The sequence below is a fragment of the Phaseolus vulgaris genome, chromosome 9 (genome assembly GCF_051622355.1).
Source record: "Phaseolus vulgaris cultivar YP4 chromosome 9, ASM5162235v1, whole genome shotgun sequence".
Taxonomy (NCBI): domain Eukaryota; kingdom Viridiplantae; phylum Streptophyta; class Magnoliopsida; order Fabales; family Fabaceae; genus Phaseolus; species Phaseolus vulgaris.
The window spans coordinates 1,457,501-1,476,442 of record NC_143506.1 but is presented as its reverse complement, the minus strand read 5'-3'; the positions used below and the strand labels follow the sequence as shown (position 1 = coordinate 1,476,442).

General features: G+C 40.4%; 3 protein-coding genes across 3 annotated transcripts in view; 2 read left to right on the top strand and 1 right to left on the bottom strand.

The window, feature by feature from the left end:
• The first annotated feature begins 13,167 nt into the window (after positions 1–13,167).
• Positions 13,168–15,299, top strand: LOC137808809 (putative ribonuclease P/MRP protein subunit POP5). Its single transcript, XM_090295123.1, has 3 exons — positions 13,168–13,435; positions 13,536–13,673; positions 14,899–15,299. The coding sequence occupies exons 1-3, from the start codon at positions 13,258–13,260 to the stop codon at positions 15,045–15,047; spliced, it is 465 nt and encodes a 154-aa protein (XP_090151249.1). The 5' UTR covers positions 13,168–13,257; the 3' UTR covers positions 15,048–15,299.
• A 1,237-nt stretch (positions 15,300–16,536) lies between these two features.
• LOC150025087 (putative ribonuclease P/MRP protein subunit POP5) lies at positions 16,537–17,149 on the top strand. The gene is made up of 3 exons (XM_090295072.1): positions 16,537–16,714; positions 16,814–16,951; positions 17,145–17,149. The coding sequence occupies exons 1-3, from the start codon at positions 16,537–16,539 to the stop codon at positions 17,147–17,149; spliced, it is 321 nt and encodes a 106-aa protein (XP_090151198.1).
• Positions 17,150–18,735: 1,586 nt separating this feature from the next.
• Positions 18,736–18,942, bottom strand: part of LOC150025086 (putative ribonuclease P/MRP protein subunit POP5) — a 607-nt gene continuing 400 nt past the window's right edge. The window contains exons 2-3 of the mRNA XM_090295071.1: positions 18,929–18,942; positions 18,736–18,740 (exon numbers count right to left, since the gene is read on the bottom strand). The exon at positions 18,929–18,942 is cut by the window's right edge and continues 124 nt beyond it. Of these exons, the coding sequence (XP_090151197.1) occupies positions 18,736–18,740; positions 18,929–18,942 (19 nt within the window). The remainder of the gene's footprint in view (positions 18,741–18,928) is intronic.

Sequence of the window (18,942 nt, the reverse complement as noted above, 5' to 3'; positions counted from 1 at the left end):
AAAGTTATTCTGGTCGGGTCATTGTATGGGTCCATTGCCCAAGTACTTGTTGGATTCAAAAAATCGAATTTATGCCGGACAAGGCATAAATAATTCTGATGCCGAACGAGACAAATAATTCTGATTACATTAGTAATAAGATAATTTTGATGCCCAACGAGGCATAAATAATTCGGATTACATTAAAGTAATAAGATAATTCTGATGCCGAACGAGGCATAAATAATTCTGATTACATTAAATAAGATAACTCTGATGCCGAACGAGGCATAAATAATTCTGATTACATTAAAGTAATAAGATAATTCTGATGTTGAACGAGGCATAAATAATTCTGATTACATTAAAGTAATAAGATAATTCTGATGCCGAAAGAGGCATAAATAATTCTGATTACATTATAGTAATAAGATAATTCTGATGCCGAACGAGGAATAAATAATTCTGATTACGTTAAAGTAATAAGATAATTCAGGTGCCGAACGAGGCATAGATAATTCTGATTACATTAAAGTAATAAGATAATTCTGATGCCGAACGAGGCAACAATAATTCTGATTGATGCCGAACGAGGCATAAATAATTCTGATTACATTAAAGTAATAAGATAATTCTGATGCCGAACGAGACATAAATAATTCTGATTACATTAGTAAAAAGGTAATTCTGATGCCGAACGAGGCATAAATAATTCTGATTACATTAAAGTAATAAAATAATTCTGATGCCGAAAGATAATTCTGATGGCAAACGAGACATAAATAATTCTGATGCCGAACGAGGCATAAATAATTCTAATTACATTAAAGTAATAAGATAATTCTGATGCCGAACGAGACATAAATAATTCTGATTACATTAAAGTAATAAGATAATTCTGATGCCGAACGAGGCATAAATAATTCTGATTACATTAAAGTAATAAGATAATTCTGATGCCGAACGAGGCATAAATAATTCTGATTACATAAAAGAAATAAGATAACTCTGATGCCGAACGAGACATAAATAATTCTGATTACATTAAAGTAATAAGATAATTCTGATGCCGAACGAGGCATTAATAATTCTGATTACATTAAAGTAATAAGATAATTCTGATGCCGAACGAGACATAAATAATTCTGATTACATTAAAGTAATAAGATAATTTTGATGCCGAACGAGGCATAAATAATTCTGATTACATTAAAGTAATAAGATAATTCTGATGCCGAACGAGACATAAATAATTCTGATTACATTAGTAAAAAGATAATTCTGATGCCGAACGAGGCATAAATAATTCTGATTACATAAAAGTAATAAGATAATTCTGATGCCGAACGAGGCATAAATAATTCTGATTACATAAAAGTAATAAGATAGCTCTGATGCCGAACGAGACATAAATAATTCTGATTACATTAAAGTAATAAGATAATTCTGATGCCGAACGAGGCATAAATAATTCTAATTACATTAAAGTAATAAGATAATTCTGATGCCGAACGAGACATATATAATTCTGATTACATTAAAGTAATAAGATAATTCTGATGCCGAACGAGGCATAAATAATTCTGATTACATAAAAGAAATAAGATAACTCTGATGCCGAACGAGACATAAATAATTCTGATTACATTAAAGTAATAAGATAATTCTGATGCCGAACGAGGCATTAATAATTCTGATTACATTAAAGTAATAAGATAATTCTGATGCCGAACGAGACATAAATAATTCTGATTACATTAAAGTAATAAGATAATTTTGATGCCGAACGAGGCATAAATAATTCTGATTACATTAAAGTAATAAGATAATTCTGATGCCGAACGAGGCATAATAAATTCTGATTACGTTAAAGTAATAAGATAACTCTGATGCCGAACGAGGCATAAATAATTCTGATTACGTTAAAATAATGTACACGTCATCGGGTAAAGTTATTCTGGTCGGGTCATTGTATGGGTCCATTGCCCAAGTACTTGTTGGATTCAAAAAATCGAATTTACGCGGTTGACATTTAAACTGTTGGATGAGTTTTATTCAATCTAATGTGTTTAAAATAAATTGCATTTTACCTTGCAGGTTACTACGATGAATGTTTAATTTTATTTAATAAAAAAAAAACAAGTTATGTTTCAGCATTAGTTTTAATTGTTTTAGGTGAAAAAATATTTAATTTTGTTAATAGTATTTAATAAAAAAAAATTATTAAGAAGGTAAATAAGTTAGATTGGACAAATTCATCGACAACTTAAAAAAAAATCTATCACAACGTTTCTGTATTTTTATTTATCCAACCTAATCCAGTCTTTGTAACAACCCATCCGGTCTTTCTAACAACGTAACTTTTTTAAAAACAAAACAGAAACCCCAGCACATGCTGACGGCCCTGCGTCCGGGGCCCTTTGCCGACAACCTGTGCATGAAGCCGGCCGACAGCCTGGACGAGCTGAGAAAGAGAGCTGCTAAGTACATGCAGCTGGAAGAGCTAAGAGAATTTCGTAACCAGGCCCGTGCCGAGGCCGGTGGGGAGAAAAACAAGGAAGAGAAGGATCGTCAGGGGCGGCCAGGTCAAAGGAACGACCGATCCGGTTCTCAAGGTATACACCCCTGACGACCGAGCGGGGGAGGATTCTGGACGAAGCCCTCAACGCTGAGCTAATCCCTCCCCCAAGGAGGCCAGCACAAATAACGCCGACCGGAGGATGCAATGTCGGTACCACCAAAACACCGGACACTCAACCGACGAGTGTCAGGCCCTTAAGGATAAGATCGAGGAACTTATCCAGGCTGGGCATCTCCGCCGTTTCGTCAGGAATGGCCGAGACCCACCAGGCCGGGCGGATCCACCCAGGCGGACGAGGTCATAAAAAACTTTTCCAGCCGATACTATTGTGTTTCGGAAATAAAAATCCAAAAAACTCACAATACAAAAAAATGTTTCTAAAAAAAACTGAACATATTCTGCAGAAGGAGTTCGGAAAACATATTCTACAAAAGGAATGTATTCCATTTTATTTAAGGGCATTTTCTTCTTTTTTTATACTGAAATTGGGAAGTAATTTTAAAACGTTTCATTGTAATTCAGTGTGTTGATTTTGTACAAACTATCAGCAACTGGAAGGAGAAGACCATTAAGCTCCATATACATGCATTGATAATGTGGGGCGTGAAGAATTTGCTGGTAAAAGACTAAATCGAGATACCATACATTCCACGCTCTGCATAACCTTGCTAAGACTGGACTTATATATTAGCATGGTTATAATGTTTATAACTACTCCTCTTTTACGAGTACTGGATAATTTTCTTACAGAGCTGGAATTTATGCATTAGTTTTTTGTCGTTATTTTTCTCACAATACCAAATGACAACTAATACATTTTGAATGACAATTATTACAAAACAAAAGTTATAATTATAGATTTAAATAATGGAAATCTTTTTATTCCTACGTGAAAAACATTATATTTGGTTTAAATCACTTTTCATTAAAAGTATTAAAAAAATTAGAACTGTACTACCAGATGGCCGTAAGGCCGGCTAGACCGGATAGACGACAGAACCGACTAGACGACAACAGGCGAAGCTAAACGCGTAATTAAGCATAAACAACCCAACTTAAATGGTAAGCACGGTTAAGACTCAATTGGGCCTTCGTTTGGACCCTAAAGCAGGCCCACAGCGGCCATAGCCCACCTAGAGCAGTATAAATAGCAGAAGAGGCACATCACCCAAGGTAACTATTCACTCCCCACTCTCCTGGTACCTAGCTCTCGGTCTGACTTGATCGTCGGAGTGTCTTCGCAGGTACTCCCCCCATCGTGTCCAAGCTGAAGATCCAGTCGGAAGAAGACCAACCGGAGGACCAACCGGAAGGCCGACAAGACGAGAAGAACGACACGACATCATCAGAATAAGTGTTCTGCAGGGTCAGATCTTGTAGGAACATTTTGGCGCCCACCGTGGGGCCGAGAACACTAACCCCACGAATTATCCGCATGGTGACTACGAGGAACATGACGGGTAACGATAGGAATGCACAAGAAGAAACCAGCCGTCCGGACCCTATGACGTTAATCTTGAAGATGCAGCAGGAAATGGAAGCTTTGAGGAAGGAGAATGCTCAGATGAAAGAAAAGCTTGCTAAGAAGCCGGAAATACCGGAAGCTATGGATAATATCCCCTCAAGAGATCATGCGAACACGGATACACATGAGGCCGGGAGCTCGTATCAAGAAAACGTAAGGCCGACCTCAAATAACGTGCTAAACACGGCGCCTAGAAGAAGTCCCTTCACTGAAACCATCCTTGAAGTCCCCTTGCCGGGAACCTGGAACAACCCCACGTTGGACAAGTATGATGGGTCCACGGATCCGGATGAGCATGTAAATGCGTACCTGACACAGGTCGGCTTGCATACGGCGGAAGACGCATTGTGGTGCCGAATATTCCCCTCCATAGATTGCTTCGACACACTTGCGGCTAAGTTTGGAGCACAGTTCACTACCAGCCGACCACACCACCTCACCTCGATCGCCTTAGTGAATATTCGGCAAGAGAAGTCGGAGACCTTGAGGGCCTTCATGAACAGATTCAGCAAAACAGCGTTAGACATACGAAACCTAAGTCCCGAAGTGGCGATGCACCACATGGTGACTGCGCTGAAGCCGGGACCATTCTCGGACAGTTTATGCATGCAACCGGCCGCAACATTGGATGAGTTGCGCCAAAGAGCCACCAAATACATGCAGCTGGAGGAATTGAAAGAGTTTCGGAGTAGAGCTCAGGCGCCCGACGAACCTGAGAGGAGGAGAGACAGAAGCAGGCCAACACATTTTGGGAAGCCCAGAGACTTACCCAGGGGACCACGTTTCAACCGTTACACCCCCTTGACTGCCGAAAGGTCAAAGGTCTTAGAGGAAGCTCTCAATGCAGATCTCCTGAAGGCACCAAGCAGGACTCCTACTCCGTTGAGTGCCGACCAAACCAAGCATTGTCGATACCACCGCAATTTTGGGCACACAACAGAAGATTGTTGGGCACTGAAGGATAAAATTGAAGAGCTCATCCAAGCTGGTCATCTGCGACGCTTTGTCCAGACAAGCCGAGAGGAGAGGAAAAACGAAGTTGATCTGGGAAAGAGAGAAGGGCGTAGGGACACGCAGGCAAACGAGCAGAGAGGCCGAAGAGGCCGGGACGGCCGAGAAGGACGAGGAGCAAGAGATCATCGAAGAACCATGCCGGTCCGGGGAGTCATAAACACAATCGCCGGAGGTTTCGCGGGAGGAGGAACAATCATCCTCCCGGAAAAGACACCTCCGGGCGGTCAGTTCGGTGTACTCCATCAGCAGAAGCAACAGGAGAAGCCTGCCTCCCATGCTTTTCACGGATTCGGACTTCAGAAACATAAACCCGAAGCACGATGACCCTATGGTAGTCACCATCGAGGTAGCCAACTTTGTCATCATGAAAACTCTGATAGATCAAGGGAGCTCTGTGGATATCTTGTATTGGAAGACCTTCCGAAAGATGGGCATATCTGACGACGACATTGTCCAGTATGATGAACAAATCATTGGCTTCGCGGGGCAGAGAGTCAACACCAGAGGATACATTGACCTGGACACCAAATTTGGAGAAGGAAATCGAGACTGTCGGACGATCAAAATCAGATACCTGCTTGTCGACGCCGAAACGTCTTACAATATTTTGATCGGGCGATCCTCTCTCAACAAATTGGGAGCTATAGTCTCGACACCTCACCTGGCCATGAAGTTCCCGGCCGACAACCCAAAGTCACCATGCACCATATGATAACAGCATTAAAACCGGGGCCGTTTGCTGACAGCTTGTGCAAGAAACCTGCGACTAGCTTAGACGAATTGAGACAACGAGCGTCAAAGTTCATGCAAATGGAAGAACTGAGAGAGTTTCGGAATCACGTGAGGATTGATGGAAGTGAAAGAAAACAAACAGAGAAAGAAAGTAGACCTATGGTTAGAAGAGCCAGGGAAGAATTCAGAAGCCGGAGATTCCAGCAATACACACCCTTGAATACGAACAGAGCAAGGGTCTTACAAGAAGCCATGTCCACAGAAATTATACCACCACCTAGGAAAGCACGAACACCGGAAAATGCCGACCGTACCAAACATTGTGAGTATCATAAAAATCATGGCCATCATACAGAGGAATGTATCGGATTAAAAGACAGAATAGAGGAGTTGGTTCAAGCAGGGCAATTAAAACGCTTTGTTCAAGGAGGAAATGTAAGACTGAGGATGAGCCCGGGGAGAAGGGTGCAAGGGATAGAAGCAGGAGAAAGAAGGGTAGAGAGAGTCGAAAGAGAAAAAAGAATAGATAAAAAAGATGGCAGAAGAAGTGGGAGATCAGAAGAATGAAACAACAGAGTTTACCAAAACACACAACCAATGAGAAGAAGCAGGGAACGAAGTTTGGGAAGACCCGTCAGGGGGTTTATAAATACTATTTCTGGTGGTTTCTCTGGAAAGGAGTCATCATCAGCAAGAAAACAACATTGGAGAAGCATCAGGACCATCAATCACATCTTCAAAAAAAGAACTTTGCCACCAATGCTTTTTACAGACGAGGATTTTCAAGACATTGATCCTGACCATGACGATCCCATGGTAATAACAGTCGAAATAGCCGAATACGCCATCATGAAAACCTTGGTCGATCAAGGGAGCTCAGTGGATATTCTGTTTTGGGATACTTTCAAAAGATTACATCTAAAAGAAGAAGACATTGTACCTTTCCGAGAACAAATCATCGGGTTTTCAGACGAAAGAGTTAGTACGAAAGGATATATTGACCTGATGACTACCTTTGGAAGAGGAACTAAGACCAAAAAGATCAAGATCAGATATTTGGTGGTAGATGCTTCCACGTCCTATAATGTGTTGTTAGGACGATCTTCTTTGAATGAGTTGGGAGCAATAGTCTCAACCCCGCATTTAGCAATAAAATTCCCAACCGAAAAGGGGGAGATCGCGACTGTTTATGTTAACCAAAGGGATGCTCGAGAATGTTATGCAATAGGTTTGAAGATGAACCTGAAAGAACACACAGATACCGAAAGAATGGTGGCGATGGCAGATCTAGATCCGAGAATCAATGATGAAAGACTAGAACCAAAAGAAGAGACTACGGCTGTAATACTCGGACAGGACGAGAAGCAATGCACTTATATAAGTGGCAGCCTACCCGAAGACTTGTTACACAAACTCATCACATTGTTACGTACTAACAAAGACTTATTTGCCTGGACGCCATCTGATATACCTGGAATTGATCCGAGGATAATTTGTCATAAATTGTCGGTATGCCGAGAAGCGAAACCGGTATCTCAAACGAAGAAAGTTGGGGGAGGAAAGACGACAAGCAGCAATAGCAGAGATCGAGAAGCTAATGCAGGCTGGTTTCATCCGGGAAGCTCAATACACAACATGGTTGTCCAATGTGGTACTCGTAAAAAAACCGAACGGAAGGTGGAGAATGTGTACAGACTATACGGACCTCAATAAGGCTTGTCCGAAAGATACATATCCATTACCCAACATAGACCGATTGGTGGATGGAGCGTCGGGACAGGAGATGATGAGTTTTCTCGATGCATACTCAGGGTATAACCAAATACAAATGTATGGCCCGGACGTGTCAAAAACAGCTTTCACCACAGATACAACGAATTATTGTTACAAAGTCATGCCTTTCGGTTTGAAAAATGTCGGGGCAACGTATCAAAGACTGATGGATAAGGTGTTCACAAATCAAATCGGAAGAATCATTGAAATATATGTGGACGATATGGTTGTGAAATCAAGCGAAGTGGAGAAACATTTAGAAAATCTTGAAGAGGTGTTTTCACGCATAAGAGAGTACAATCTACGCCTCAATCCAGAAAAATGCGTGTTTGGCGTCAAAGGTGGAAAATTTCTGGGTTTTATGCTAACCAACAGAGGCATTGAAGCCAATCCTGACAAATGTGAAGCAATTATGCAAATGGGAAGACCAAAAAATTTAAAAGAGGTCCAAAGATTAGTGGGGAAACTAAACTCATTGTCAAGGTTCTTACCAGTCCTAGCCGAAAAAACCAAACCAATAGTAAATTTGTTAAAGAAATCTGAAACCTTCGAGTGGAATGACCACTGCGAGCAAGCTTTCTCTCAAATCAAAAGCATGGTGGCACAACCACCAATCCTGGTCAAGCCTGATTGTACCCAACCCATCATAGTCTACCTCGCAACTTCCAATCAAGCCATAGGAGCGGCGTTAATCCAAGAAACTCCAGATCAAAAACCAATATACTTTGTAAGTAGATCCCTCCAGAGTGCTGAAACCCGATATCCCAAGGTGGAAAAAATTGCCTTAACTCTGGTATACGCCGCACGACGTCTTCGGCCATACTTTCAGAATCATCAGATAATTGTGAGGACGGATTATCCAATATCAAAAATCTTAAGAAAACCGGAGCTGGCCGGCAGAATGGTCACATGGTCCATGGAACTTTCAGAATATGGGATTCGGTATGAACCAAGAGGACCAATCAAAGCCCAATCCCTTGTGGATTTCATCATCCATATGCCGACAACAGTGCAGCAGGAGCGATGGATGTTGTATGTAGACGGCGCGTCAAGCAAAAAAGGAAGCGGGGCAGGAATAGTCCTTGAAGGACCAGACAACTTCCAAGTTGAGATGGCATTGCGGTTCGAGTTCAGGACATCTAACAACCAAGCCGAATACGAAGCTCTTATTGCCGGACTACTACTGGCAAGGGACATGGGAGTTGAAAATATCATTTGTAAAAGTGATTCCCAGCTTTCCGTGGGACAAGTACGAGGAGACTATCAGGTAAAAGACCCCTTACTGATGCAATATTATCATAAGGTATTAAATATCATGCAATGCTTCAATCAAGCTGAAATAAATTATATTCCGAGAGAGCTAAACATGAAAGCCGACTCCTTATCCAAACTAGCAAGTCAACAGCGGCCACTCCAACACAACTCCGTCATACAACAAACTCTTAGTCACCCATCGGTCGGCGTAGAGAAATGTTCCAATATTACCATCGCTAAGGACGAGTGGATAAAGACATACACCGAAGCCATAAAGAATCAGGAACAAGGTATTCAATTAGATACGAAAATATCCAAAAGATTAGCTAGTTTTGTATTAATTGGAGATCAGCTTTACAAGCGTGGCCATTCAACACCTCTGTTAAAATGTCTCTCCAAGGAGCAGGCCCAATATGTGGTAAAAGAGCTTCACGAAGGAGTATGTGGGTTACATTGTGGAGCTCGAACAATGGCAACCAAAGTATGCAGAGCCGGATATTATTGGCCAACACTCCGAGAAGACTGTGAGATTTATGTTAAAACATGCAGAAAATGTCAAGAGTTTGGAAGTTTAAATCATATACCGGCACAGGAGTTACAAGGAATTTTTTCTCCATGGCCGTTTGCAAAATGGGGTATTGATATCCTCGGCCCATTTCCACTTGGCCGCGGACAAACCAAATTCATGATAGTCGCTATAGATTATTTTACCAAGTGGATAGAAGCGGAAGCACTGACTACGATAACAGCTCAACAAGTCCAAACATTCATTTGGAAAAATATAATCTGTCGATTCGGAATCCCACACACCATAATAACCGATAATGGCCGGCAATTCATTGATAAAAAACTTATGGAATTTTATGCAGATTTGGGAATCAAGTCAACCCGCACCTCCGTTGAACACCCACAGACAAATGGACAGGCAGAGGCCGCTAACAAAGTTATCCTAGGACAATTGAAAAAAAGGTTAGGAGACGCCAAGGGTTTGTGGGCAGAAAAATTACCAGAAATATTATGGGCATATCGGTGCACGCCACAAACCTCAACTGGCGAAACACCCTTCAACCTCACCTATGGAACGGATGCAATGCTGCCTATAGAAGTAACCGAGCCAACATTACGAAGCCAAATAGAAGACTGGAACATAAACAATGAATGTTTAAGAACCGACCTAGATCTCATTGAAGAACTTAGAGAGCGGGCGAAAATAAAAGAGGCAGCAGTAAAAAGAAGAGCAATGAAAAGGTTCAATGCGTACAACCTCAAATGTAATGAGGCAAATGCTCCCTGCACCCAATCATTTTTAACCTGCACCCAACATATTTTTTTAATTTTAAAAAATGCCCTTAATTCCGGAAATAAAAATCTGGAATTGAAAATAATATATTCCGGAAAAATAAATCCGGAAGTAATTATTAAGTTTCGGAAATAAAAATCCGGAAACAAAAATTAAAATTTTATTTCGGACAAAAAAATCCAGAATTGAAAAATAATACATTCCGGAAAAAAAAATCCACAAAAGAAATAATTGTGTTTCGGAAATGAAAATCCAGAAACAAAAATAAAAAATCCATTCCGGATAAAAAAATCCGTAATATAAAATTTCGTTCCGGAAAAGAATATCCGGAACACATATTTCGAAATTTTTTTTTAAGGACAGTTTCGTCTTTTCCGCTGGGATAGGGTGCAGTGATATGGTGCAGGAAGCAATTGCCATGTAATGAAATCTAAATTGTTCAACAAGGGCTTGTTTAAGTTTGACAACGGGGCATAAAAAACTTTTCCAGCAGATACTATTGTGTTTCGGAAATAAAAATCCAAAAAACTCACAATACAAAAAAATGTTTCTAAAAAAAACTGAACATATTCTACAGAAGGAGTTCGGAAAACATATTCTACAAAAGGAATGTATTCCATTTTATTTAAGGGCATTTTCTTCTTTTTTTATACTGAAATTGGGAAGTAATTTTAAAACGTTTCATTGTAATTCAGTGTGTTGATTTTGTACAAACTATCAGCAACTGGAAGGAGAAGACCATTAAGCTCCATATACATGCATTGATAATGTGGGGCGTGAAGAATTTGCTGGTAAAAGACTAAATCGAGATACCATACATTCCACGCTCTGCATAACCTTGCTAAGACTGGACTTATATATTAGCATGGTTATAATGTTTATAACTACTCCTCTTTTACGAGTACTGGATAATTTTCTTACAGAGCTGGAATTTATGGATTAATTTTTTGTCGTTATTTTTCTCACAATACCAAATGACAACTAATACATTTTGAATGACAATTATTACAAAACAAAAGTTATAATTATAGATTTAAATAATGGAAATCTTTTTATTCCTACGTGAAAAACATTATATTTGGTTTAAATCACTTTTCATTAAAAGTATTAAAAAAATTAGAACATTAATTTTCCACCAATCATGAGTAACAAGTTGCAAATAACCTGAAAAATTTCAATGAGACACTAGTTGAAGGCCAAAATACTCAGTGTTCCAAAACTTTGATCTTGTTGAGACAAGAATTCATGCCATCAGAATCGGCAGTAGAGAATCGATCACCAACCATGAGTTTGTACTGTTCAAAGTCTCGGCCTCTCGGCCAAGTCTTCTAAGGCCTCGGCCTCTCGGTCGTCTCGGCCAACTCTTGTAAGGTCTCGGCCATACCGGTACACTTGCCCCCCAGGCTCAAGGGCAGATGGCATGAATTCTTGTCTCAACAAGATCAAAGTTTTGGAACACTGAGTATTTTGGCCTTCAACTAGTGTCTCATTGAAATTTTTCAGGTTATTTGCAACTTGTTTGCGTTCAATCACAAGTTGCCTCAGAATTCTTCTAGGTTAAATTTTAATCTCTCTAATCATAGGGTATTTGTTCTCTCTGTGAGTTCAGTGCATTTCTGAGTTTACTGGTTATAGTAACTAGTGTATGTTATAGTTACAAGTTTCTTCCGTGAGAGAAGTGTCCTGGGAAAATATGTAAATTTGCGCCTTTGTAAAATAATACTAGATAGATTATTTCTGGTTATAGGAGACATAATTTGCGCCACCAAGTCTCAATGCTTGGCCGACTTTTCGGCCGACCGACTTCCCGCTTGCTCGATTAACATCGCAAGTTCCGGCCGATCGCCAACCAAACTTGCTCGATTAACACCGCAAGTATTGGCTGAACGACTGCCCGCTTGTTCGATTAACATCGCAAGTGCCGGCCGACCACCCACCAAACTTGTTCGATGACATTGCAAGTATTTGCCGAACACCCCATTGCTCGATTAACATCGCAAGAACTGGCCGAACGATTGCCCGCTTGCTCGATTAACATCGCAAGTTCCGTCCGATCGCTCACCTAATTTGCTCGATTAACATCGCAAGTGCCGGCCGACTGCCCACCAAACTTGATCGATGACATTGCAAGTATTGGCCGAACACCCCATTGCTCGATTAACATCGCAAGTACTGGCCGAACGATTGCCCGCTTGCTCGATTAACATTGCAAGTTCCGGCCGATCGCTCACCTAATTTGCTCGATTAACATCGCAAGTGCCGGCCGACTGCCCACCAAACTTGATCGATGACATTGCAAGTATTGGACGAACGCCCGCTTGCTCGATTAACATCGCAAGTATTGGCCGAACGATTGCCCGCTTGCTCGATTAACATCGCAAGTTCCGGCCGAATGCTCACCAAATTTGTTCGATTAACATCGCAAGTATTGATCGACCGACTTCCCGCTTGCTCGACTATCATCGCAAGTAAAGGTCGGCCGCCCACTACATTTGCTCGATTAACATCGGAAGCTGGCCACCTATCCTTAGTTGTTCGATTAAAGATCACAATTAAATGGTCGATCGCCCGTTCTTGTTCGATTAAAATCACAATTAAAAGGCCGACCGCCCAAGTCCAACTTATTTGATCACACCCTGGGTCACGTCACACCTCGAGAAATGGAATAACCGCACGATCAAGGGAAACCGACCGACACCCATCATTAAAGACTCATCGGACATATCTAACACATCTGCCCTTGAGCCTGGGGGGCAAGTCTACCGGTATGGCCGAGACCTTAGAAGAGTTGGCCGAGACCTTAAAAGACTTGGCCGAGAGGCCGAGACCTGATAAGGCTTGGCCTAGACGGCCGAGAGGCCAAGACCTTAGAAGACTTGGCCGAGAGGCCGAGACGAGGCCACACCGAGAAAACTTTGTGCTCTATCACAACTCAAAACACGTGTGCGCACTATTGGGCTTCATGACTCAAAGCCCATTAAAAGACCCGGCCCGTATTTCCTGATCTGACATTATCTTCCAGGGTTTCTTTTTCTTCCTTCCATCGATGCTTTGTGTTCTGGGAATTCGAATCTTCAATTTGCCTCAGCGCGAAGGATCATGGTGGGATTCAGAAACAGATACATGGTGATGGAGGTTTTTGTCAACCCTAATAGAGACAAAGTGGGCAATGATTCTATTATAATTACACAGTTTAATGTCTCCAAAGCTGTGAAAGACAGCCTTTTGGAGAATTTTGGGGAGTGTGGTTTGGCTTCATCGTTGGGATCATTCCAAGGTAAGTGCTAATTTGTTTGATTTCATGCTTTTTTTTTTTTTAATTCTACACAATTTGATTTTGATCGTATTAACATTTGCTTTTTGTTTTTTGTGTACAGTTAAGTATGTGAATTCAATTACCCATGTGTGTATAATTCGAGTATCAAGAGAGGACTATCAGAAAGTATGGTCTGCCATTACAATGGTCACAAACATTGCAAACTGCCCCGTCATGTTTAATTTGCTGGATTTGTCTGGTAAACAAAAATAAAATCCTGCTTCGTTGGTTTTTTTTGTTTAATTTCTTTGGAAATATATTGGAATTGAACAAGGGAGAAAAGAAAAAAAGTGTGTGCTAGATATGATCAGTGTTGTCAAGATCGCGAGTTAACTCGCCGATCTTGCGCTTTTACGATCTTTTTAGGCAAAAACGAGTTGGATCGGAGGTGGGATCAGACCCTCTCTGGATCGGAGCGATCCAGTGATCTAAGGGTTGGATCGATCTATGAGCTTCCGCGATCCATGACGCGGTCCAGAAAAAACCCTAATGCGCCGCTCGTGCTCGCCGCCGCCTTCGCGCACCACCGCAAACGTATGTTGTGACGTCGGCGAAGCATGAAGAAGGAGCTGTGGCGACGGCGCCGCGCATAAGGAAGGAGGAGTTGCGACGGCGCCGCCCATAAGGAAGGAAAAGATGCTGCAGCACATGCCTAAACCTAAATTTTAAGAGTCATAACTTTGGGCCTAAGGCCCATTTCAATTTTAACCTAATAAAACCTAATTCAAAATTTAAATATGGAATGTACTCTGTTATGTGGCTGGAATCCTAAATAAAATTCACAGCTTCTGCTCTGGAACCCTAAATAAAATTAACAGCTTACTCAAAATTAGGTTTTTTAGGCCCATTTAAAAAATTACAATTATTTTCATCTCCAACACATTTTCTTATCCTAAATAAAAATCATAGCTGACTCAAAATTATGTATTTGGACCGTTTCATGAATTATCTTATGCATAGAAACTCGAATAGTAACTCTTCCGAGTCGAGTTACGATCTCCGAGTTACGAGTTTTTTTTCCCTCTCCGATCCGGATCCGAGTTACGAGTTTGACAACATTGTTTGGGAGGGAAATTGGTTTGCAATAATTTGATATATGCAATTGTTGGGGTGACATGGACTGTGTGCTGCAGTCATATGTATATATAGATTAGTTATGCATTGCTTTTCTTACTTCCCAGTGCGGGTTAGGAGGGATAAGGATTTTATTTAAATCATTTATGCATTGTGTTGATGTATAAAGCATTATGTTTACAGCAATATGAATGAAACTCCAAAATTTTTTGGCATTTTTTATCAATTTGATTGCATCTAACTAGCCATTGGCCGTATTCATGATTTAAACATTTTCTTTCGCTTAAAGATTTGATGTTTAACATAAAATTATTATAAATCCTGATATGAAATGTTAACTTGTGCTTCAGGAAGTATAAGGGCTTGTAAAAATGCTGCCTTGAAGTGTGAGGAATCAAAGTTTGAACAGTACAAACTCATCGTTGGTGATCGATTCTCTACTGCCGATTCTGATGGCATGAATTCTTGTCTCAACAAGATCAAAGTTTTGGAACACTGAATATTTGGCCTTCAACTAGTGTCTCATTGAAATTTTTCAGGTTATTTGCAACTTGTTTGCGTTCAATCACAAGTTGCCTCAGAATTCTAGGTTAAATTTTAATCTTTGTTCTCTCTGTGAGTGCATTTCTGAGTTTACTGGTTATAGTAACTAGTGTATGTTATAGTTACAAGTTTCTTCCGTGAGAGAAGTGTCCTGGGAAAATATGTAAATTTGCGCCTTTGTAAAATAATACTAGATAGATTATTTCTAGTTATAGGAGACATAATTTGCGCCACCAAGTCTCAATGCTTGGCCGACTTTTCGGCCGACCGACTGCCCTCTTGCTCGATTAACATCGCAAATTCCGGCCGACCACCCACCAAACTTGCTCGATTAACATCGCAAGTATTGGCTGAATGACAGCCCACTTGTTCGATTAACATCGCAAGTGCCGGCCGACCACCCACCAAACTTCTTCGATGACATTGCAAGTATTGGCCGAAAGCCCCCTTGCTCGATTAACATCGCAAGTATTGGCCGAACGATTGCCCGCTTGCTCGAATAACATCGCGAGTTCCGGCCGATCTCTCACCTAATTTGCTCGATTAACATCGCAAGTGCCGGCCGACTTCCCACCAAACTTGCTCGATGACATTGCAAGTATTGGACGAACGCCCTCTTGCTCGTTTAACATCGCAAGTATTGGCCGAACGATTGCCCGCTTGCTCGATTAACATCGCATGTTCCGGCCGAACGCTCACCAAATTTGCTCGATTAACATCGCAAGTATTGACCAACCGACTTCCCGCTTGCTCGACTATCATCGCAAGTAATGGTCGGCCGCCCACTACACTTGCTCGATTAACATCGCAAGTAAGCTGGCCACCTATCCTTAGTTCGATTAAAGATCACAATTAAATGGTCGATCGCCCGTTCTTGTTCGATTAAAATCACAATTAAAAGGCCGACCGCCCTAGTCCAACTTATTTGTTCACACCCTGGGTCACGTCACACCTCGAGAAATGGAATAACCGCACGATCAAGGGAAACCGACCGACACCCATCATTAAAGACTCATCGGACATATCTAACACATCTGCCCTTGAGCCTGGGGGGCAAGTGTACCGGTATGGCCGAGACCTTAGAAGAGTTGGCCGAGACGACCGAGATGCCGAGACCTTAGAAGACTTGGCCGAGAGGCCGAGACCTTAGAAGACTTGGCCGAGTGGCCGAGACCTTGGAAGTCTTGGCCGAGACGGCCGAGAGGCCAAGACCTTAGAAGACTTGGCCGAGAGGCCGAGACGAGGCCACACCGAGAAAACTGTGTGCTCTATCACAACTCAAAACACGTGTGCGCACTATTGGGCTTCATGACTCAAAGCCCATTAAAAGACCCGGCCCGTATTTCCTGATCTGACATTATCTTCCAGGGTTTCTTTTTCTTCCTTCCATCGATGCGTTGTGTTCTGGGAATTCGAATCTTCAATTTGCCTCAGCGCGAAGGATCATGGTGGGATTCAGAAACAGATACATGGTGATGGAGGTTTTTGTCAACCCTAATAGAGACAAAGTGGGCAATGATTCTATTATAATTACACAGTTTAATGTCTCCAAAGCTGTGAAAGACAGCCTTTTGGAGAATTTTGGGGAGTGTGGTTTGGCTTCATCGTTGGGATCATTCCAAGGTAAGTGCTAATTTGTTTGATTTCATGCTTTTTTTTTTTTAATTCTACACAATTTGATTTTGATCGTATTAACATTTGCTTTTTGTTTTTTGTGTACAGTTAAGTATGTGAATTCAATTACCAATGTGTGTATAATTCGGGTATCAAGAGAGGACTATCAGAAAGTATGGTCTGCCATTACAATGGTCACAAACATTGCAAACTGCCCCGTCATGTTTAATTTGCTGGATTTGTCTGGTAAACAAAAATAAAATCCTGCTTCGTTAGTTTTTTTTTGGTTAATTTCTTTGGAAATATATTGGAATTGAACAAGGGAGAAAAGAAAAAAAGTGTGTGCTAGATATGATATCTCGTGGAAAAGGAAAATTGTGAAAAAATCGGAAATTTTGCATTGTGCTATTGCTTTTTTTTTTTTTTTTTTTCTATTCAGTTTGATCCTCATGTCTACGTGTATCAGAAAAAAAATGTATAGAGAGGTTAGCCCCCTGGAAGGATTTCATTACCCTGGAGGGTCTGCTTTGTGATCATACCATAAACAAATTGGTCCAGATTTCGATTTAGAATCCTGTTATTTGCGGCACTACTGTTGTCAGAAAACCTTTGTTTATTATGCTGTCGCTCGTCTTTATCTTTCAACAACAAAAGAATGACTTCGTATTTTCATAACTTGTACATTTACGATGAAATTTATTATTTCAATAGAATGCTGAGCCTATCTTGCTATGGGGTTATGATTTACGATGAAATTTATTATTAAAACAAAGCTACTAACTGTGAAAACAAAAGACCTCAGGGTACCAATGTGAAAACAAAAGACATCCGGGTATCAATGTGAAAACAAAAAGCATGTGTATTATAACTATTGAAAGAAAATTGAGGTTTTGGATATTAGGCTTCCTATTATGAGGGGAGTGGAGCTTTGGGAGGGAAATTGGTTTGCAATAATTTGATATATGCAATTGTTGGGGTGACATGGACTGTGTGCTGCAGTCATATGTATATATAGATTAGTTATGCATTGCTTTTCTTACTTCCCAGTGCGGGTTAGGAGGGATAAGGATTTTATTTAAATCATTTATGCATTGTGTTGATGTATAAAGCATTATGTTTACAGCAATATGAATGAAACTCCAAAATTTTTTGGCATTTTTTATCAATTTGATTGCATCTAACTAGCCATTGGCCGTATTCATGATTTAAACATTTTCTTTCGCTTAAAGATTTGATGTTTAACATAAAATTATTATAAATCCCGATATGAAATGTTAACTTGTGCTTCAGAAGTATAAGGGCTTGTAAAAATGCTGCCTTGAAGTGTGAGGAATCAAAGTTTGAACAGTACAAACTCATCGTTGGTGATCGATTCTCTACTGCCGATTCTGATGGCATGAATTCTTGTCTCAACAAGATCAAAGTTTTGGAACACAAAGTATTCTGATGCATAACTAATCTATATATACATATGACTGCAGCACACAGTCCATGTCACCCCAACAATTGCATATATCAAATTATTGCAAACCAATTTCCCTCCCAAAGCTCCACTCCCCTCATAATAGGAAGCCTAATATCCAAAACCTCAATTTTCATTCAATAGTTATAATACACATGCTTTTTGTTTTCACATTGATACCCTGATGTCTTTTGTTTTCACATTGGTACCCTCAGGTCTTTTGTTTTCACAGTTAGTAGCTTTGTTTTAATAATAAATTTCATCGTAAATCATAACCCTATAGCAAGATAGGCTCAGCATTCTATTGAAATAATAAATTTCATCGTAAATGTACAAGTTATGAAAATACGAAGTCATTCTTTTGTTGTTGAAAGATAAAGACGAGCGACAGCATAATAAACAAAGGTTTTCTGACAACAGTAGTGCCGCAAATAACAGGATTCTAAATCGAAATCTGGACCAATTTGTTTATGGTATGATCACAAAGCAGACCCTCCAGGGTAATGAAATCCTTCCAAGGGGCTAACCTCTCTATACATTTTTTTTCTGATACACGTAGACATGAGGATCAAACTGAATAGAAAAAAAAAAAAAAGCAATAGCACAATGCAAAATTTTCGATTTTTTCACAATTTTCCTTTTCCACGAGATATCATATCTAGCACACACTTTTTTTCTTTTCTCCCTTGTTCAATTCCAATACATTTCCAAAGAAATTAACCAAAAAAAAACCAACGAAGCAGGATTTTATTTTTGTTTACCAGACAAATCCAGC

Coding starts and splice junctions, on each gene's coding strand:
- LOC137808809 (XM_090295123.1), top strand. CDS start 13,258: ATGGTGGGATTCAGAAACAGATACATGGTGATGGAGGTTTTTGTCAAC. Junction 13,436..13,535: donor ATCGTTGGGATCATTCCAAG/GTAAGTGCTAAT, acceptor TTTTGTGTACAG/TTAAGTATGTGAATTCAATT. Junction 13,674..14,898: donor TAATTTGCTGGATTTGTCTG/GTAAACAAAAAT, acceptor CTTGTGCTTCAG/GAAGTATAAGGGCTTGTAAA.
- LOC150025087 (XM_090295072.1), top strand. CDS start 16,537: ATGGTGGGATTCAGAAACAGATACATGGTGATGGAGGTTTTTGTCAAC. Junction 16,715..16,813: donor ATCGTTGGGATCATTCCAAG/GTAAGTGCTAAT, acceptor TTTTGTGTACAG/TTAAGTATGTGAATTCAATT.